General features: G+C 41.7%; 1 protein-coding gene across 1 annotated transcript; it reads right to left on the minus strand.

Moving 5' to 3' along the window:
• Positions 1-1,182: 1,182 nt before the first annotated feature.
• Positions 1,183-4,111, minus strand: LOC306922487 (E3 ubiquitin-protein ligase TRIM47-like). The gene is made up of 2 exons (XM_079500129.1): positions 3,987-4,111; positions 1,183-2,934 (listed from the first exon to the last, which is right to left on the minus strand). The coding sequence occupies exon 2, from the start codon at positions 2,930-2,932 to the stop codon at positions 1,838-1,840; it is 1,095 nt and encodes a 364-aa protein (XP_079356255.1). The 5' UTR covers positions 2,933-2,934; positions 3,987-4,111; the 3' UTR covers positions 1,183-1,837.
• Positions 4,112-5,318: the final 1,207 nt, after the last annotated feature.

Genomic DNA, 5,318 nt, shown 5'->3' on the forward strand with positions numbered 1-5,318 from the left:
GAAATACCCTAATTTCACTGGTTCATTACTGAGGCTATAGCGATTATTTTTGTGTTCTAATAAAGTGTCCCATATGTTTGATTTGTCCTTTTCAATGTCACATACCTGCCATCTCAATATACATCCTACAATGTACTATAATATACTCCAGTTTGTGAAAAGTGCTAGCATTGTAAATCTCAAGTCAAAGTGGTCGCATGGTATATACGTCACGGTTGCATCCCTTGAGGTTTTCAATACCCAGATATATTTGTTGTATTTCGTTTTATATGATATGTAATTGTTGAAAATGATCTAAACAGCTTCTTGCAAGACTATTATTAATACTCATCTGGAGAATTCACTAGGTAGTTGAAAATGTCAGGATGTCACTCCTCCATTTAGCTGGGTTATTTTCCCATGCAACTATTCAGCAAAGTTAATTATACAACAAGTTGACAGCGGTAAAACACACCGTCGGAGCTCCGTGGTAGGTAGAACATATATAGTAAGCCCGTGACAAAATATAGACATGAATAACAGTCAGTCGGGATCGGGATGTATATTGAGAATTCCACTCTTCAAAGTCGGTGCTCGTAGCCTCGTAAAGGCAGTGACATCCCTTAAAAGCGACAGGTTCTCTGTCTGCCGTCTCCCCTTTGCTCCGTTAACATTATGGGTATTGGGTAACTCATTCAAGTGGTAAATTAAATGTGAAATACATCCTCTATTGAGAAAACAATATATGTTGACAAAGACACTTCATACATTTGGAAACATATTTTTATTAAAATCAATATAGTCTTCAGTTAATTTTATAAGTAGGCTAACTACAGTTGAATTTCAATGGACTTCTATGGGCTGGCCTGCAGTATCCGTGCCAACGGACCAGAAGTGGGGACGCCGTCTCATTTGGGGGCGTGAAATTTGTAGTCCCCGTGTGTCTCTATACTACTTGTCGCTGGGGGCTGGGCCCCCCTGGAAACTGGTAGACAAAACATTTTCTAGGCCCCATTTGCAGCATCACTGACTGCCATAGTGCATGTTTGTAGTGTGAGGTTTAAATCTTATGTAGCTACTTGTACACGTTAACAAATGAAACATACAATGGATGCCCTCTGCTGGAATGTGTCACAATGACCACACTATAAGGTAAATAAGACAACCTGGTAAGATGTAGTGGTTTCAATAAGGACAAATATCCATGTTTCTTCAAATAAAAGCTTTATTAAAACAAATTCAAAATTAAGACTTTAAAACTCAATAGAAACCTTTTTAAAAGTATTAACACGTATATAAACACAACAGAGCTTTGATAGCTACAATAACATTAAAACTAACAGTACACAAGGTCATACTTGACAGTCCGCATTTTGGTGGAAATACCTTTGGCGGTATTGACTGGAGTTAATTTGGGAGACTTTGAGAAGTGATGGTGAGCGGCTCGAGATCAGATGGAGAGCGATCAGATCGAGTGCACAGGTATGGATGCAGTACTCTACCATTAAATGTCAGGCCAGAGAACACGTAGATCAGATCTTTTGCAGCCACGTTGTGAAAAGAGACCTGTCCCGCATCATGGTCTACAAAGACCCCCACTGCCTGTGGTTTCTCCTTCACAAACAGATTTAACCCAGAAGACACTGAGCCATATGCACGATACTGGCCAGCATCCAGCACAATGACCCAGCATTCATTCCTAACAGACATGCTGATAGGATACTTTCTGTTAAGAGATGCACTCGCCACTCCTACAGCCCAACTAGTCTTCCCCTTTACCTGGACCTCAAAGTAAAACTTCCCTGATCTGAAACCTTCCTTTGACAACACTGCGTGATGTTTAAATCGCTTTCTAGCATCAGGGACATCTTGAGGTGTTGCTCCAAGCATCACTGCTTTCCCCATCGGGGGACACGATGAGGTCACGGTGTGCAGTGTCTGGGTCAAGGGTCACATCCACAGCACAAGCCTTCAGCTGCTGCAGAGTGACTTCCTGATCCAGAAGAGCTGCACATCTCCTAACGCAGTTGGTATCAGGGAGTTTGAAGTCAACCACGGTGTTCTTCAGGTCCTTGTACAGCAGAGCAGGCAGGCTTGACAGCAACAGGACAAGGCGATCGTGATCGACAAGGCGATGGTGTTCATCAAGGCAATGGTGATGCTCCAGGTCATCACGTTTCTTGTCGAGCTCAGTGATATCCATGTTCAGTTCTATAATGAAACCTTCCGCTTGCTGCTCTGCCGCTCTACACCGGTCCCCAATCACCGCAACTAGATCTGGCCGGGAGCGGATCAGCTGCTGATTGAAGACTCGTGCCCTCTTAGTGAAGAGTTTGAGCTCACCGAGCCTCTGTGACCGTGCATTTATCGCACTCTGGACTTCTACACGCTTGGAGTCGTATTCCGTCTCAAGTAGTACAACGTGGTGATTTTTGTGATCCGTTGTCATGCAACCGCCACAAATAAATGCCTGGTCAGTCTTACAATAGAGGTCAATGAGCATGTGATGGTTCTTGCACAACCCGTCTTCAAGACCTGATAGAGGCGCAGATAAAGTGTGGCCCCTGAGGCCTGCAACTCTCAGGTGAGGCTCCAGGTGCGTCTCACAGAAAGAAGCTAGGCATACTAGACAAGACGCAACAGCCATGTCCTTCCTCGCAGAACAGATGTCACAAAGAATGTCATGAGCAGATTGGTTTTCTAGAACTTGAGCCCACTTCTTATGTCCTATAGCCAACTCGGACATGACAGTATTGACTTGCATTTGAGGTCTGGTTGGAAACGTTGCATTACACAGAGGACACTGGTAAATGACCCTGGTGTTCCAGTAGTGTTGAATACACGCCTTGCAGAAGTTGTGGCCACATGGTGTGGTGACTGGTTCGGTGACCACATCCAGACAGATCGCACAGACCAAGTGCTCACCGGAAAGAAGTAACCTGGCAGCTGCCATATCTGGATAGAAAAAAAAACGATATGAATCTTAAAGCCATTTCAGTTCAAGATACATTTAGCATCCCCAGTCCAGGGCTAATGGTAAGTGAAAATCAACAAACCGAGTTACAACAGCAACAACATTTAGTGTATAGCAAAAGCAGGCAGCCAACTCAATACTGTACTTAAGTACAAAGTTATTTCCCCCCCCCCCCCCCCCCCCCCCCCCCCCCCTCTTCTTTTTTTAACTTTACTGGGCATTTCCAATACCAACAGTTTACTTCTACTCCACTACACCTCAGAGGCAAATAGTGTAGTTTTACTCTACTACAAATTGAAAACATTAAACATAAAAGAAACAACCTTTGATCAAAGGGGATGAAACTGATACAAATCGATGGACCGTTATAGAGCAAATCATGTTGGTTTAATAGTATTTTCCCCTTTTTTAACTCCAGAGTGCTCTGACATAACCACTTCAGCCCTATAGGCCTACATTTTGGCCATTTGAAAATGGCAGATAGCTCACGATGAGCTTGTAGATTTGCCATTTTCAAAAGATTGTTATACTATTTTGAAAACTTGTGAAATGGGGGTTTCTGCATAAGTACTTCAAGTGCATTTTGATACCAATATGCCTACTTTAATGTAACTTTAATGTAGTTTTCCTCAAGTAAATTTTTAACCAGTTTGTTCTTGAAATATTTCTACATTGCAATATTGATATTTTTACTTAAGTACTTTATCCACCACACCCCCCTGGCCTGGAAAGCCTGGTGATGCGAGGTTAGGCCTATAGTTAGTATTTTCATACTCCTATTTTACCGCTGTAGTGCCGAAATGATTATTTCGGCATACAGGCCTATCTTATGTAGTTATGTGCACTAACAAACATCTTTGTTGAAAATGGCAGCTAGTTGTGATCTTGCCCCCAGAAGAGACTATAAGTAAGTGGTAAATCTAAACGAGTGTTTTCCTTTCCCATGATAGCACACTGCAGTTTGAAGATACAAGTTATATATGGGGTTAACAAGAATCTGACATTTGATTGAATTAATACGTTTTCTTCTTACCTCGACTATGGTGCAATTAAGTTTCAAAATAAAGAAATCAGTCGTGTGGGTTCATGCAGGGTGGCTGTTGACACGTACCAAACCTGTGCAAAGCTAGCGTTTTTGACTAGTGAACGCAGCTGAAAGGAATCACGTTAATTGCGGGTTTGTTTCATTTAGGTTTCATCATCATCAGTGGTGGAAAGTAACTAAGTACATAATACTCAAGTAGGCTACTGTACTTAAATACAAATTTTAGGTATTTGTAGTTTACTTGAGTATTTCCAATACCTTTACTTCAGAGTCAAATATTGTACTTTTAACAATTTAATAATAATAATAAAACCTTAAATGGGACATTTTGCATAATGAGTACTTTTTTAATTCTGGACTTTTACTTGTGAGTATAGTTCTATATTGCAGTATTGATACTTTTTCTTAAGTACAAATTGCAAGTACTTTTCAGCCACTGCAAATTAGTTATGAATTGTAATGTCTGTTGTCAACAAACAATAGTGCTTGCTTTCTCACATGATGAGAAATTAGCTAAGTCAAATTATATGGAAATACAATCTGCTTAAATACTAAAATAGACTAAATAGACATTTATTATTAATCAACAATGAATGTATTAATAGGCCAAGCAGAGATGGACATGAAAACATAGGTAGCCTATACATAAACATTGTTGTTTGTTTTGCCTACTTTGGCTATACCAAAAATATGCATATCATGGGTGTTGTAATGCATATTTCTGTATTCTTGGTTTGTCCCATGCTAAAATCTGCTGATGTATATTATTAATTTTGTCGAACTAAGCTATGGAAATATGATTTTGTTTTGTTTTGTCTTCAAATAGGGTGGCATAAATAAAGCCTCTGCTTCAGTGGCAGCCTATACACCTTTTCGGTGTTGCCTACTGTGAATAAGGACTGGATTGCGTGGCCTTGCTCATTCCCTGATGGACTGATCGAGGGTAGCTACTGGGACGTAAGTCGGGATTTGATCAACCCTGGCTGGGTGGCCTGAGTGAGGGGTATGATGTTGGTTGACCTCAGGATACATCACTGAGAATACGTCCCAGGTGCATCCATGCGATGTATTTTTTTTCCCCTAGTGACTCATAGGAATATAGACTATGTGACAACCGGGTATAGTCTGGTGACCACCGGAGAGACGGGTGACAGCCGGAATGTAGACGGCACCCGGGTGAGCAGTATGGGTTAGCCCCCCAGCCTGTGCCCTCCGTGAGGAGGAAGCCCAACAAACCTCGGTGAGGCATTTAGGAGGGCCATTATAATCCACCACTCCTGAATGAAGTGCCTGGTGCTGGGAGTCTGGTGCAACGCACGG

The sequence above is a fragment of the Electrona antarctica genome (genome assembly GCF_951216825.1).
Source record: "Electrona antarctica genome assembly, chromosome: 1".
Classification (NCBI taxonomy): domain Eukaryota; kingdom Metazoa; phylum Chordata; class Actinopteri; order Myctophiformes; family Myctophidae; genus Electrona; species Electrona antarctica.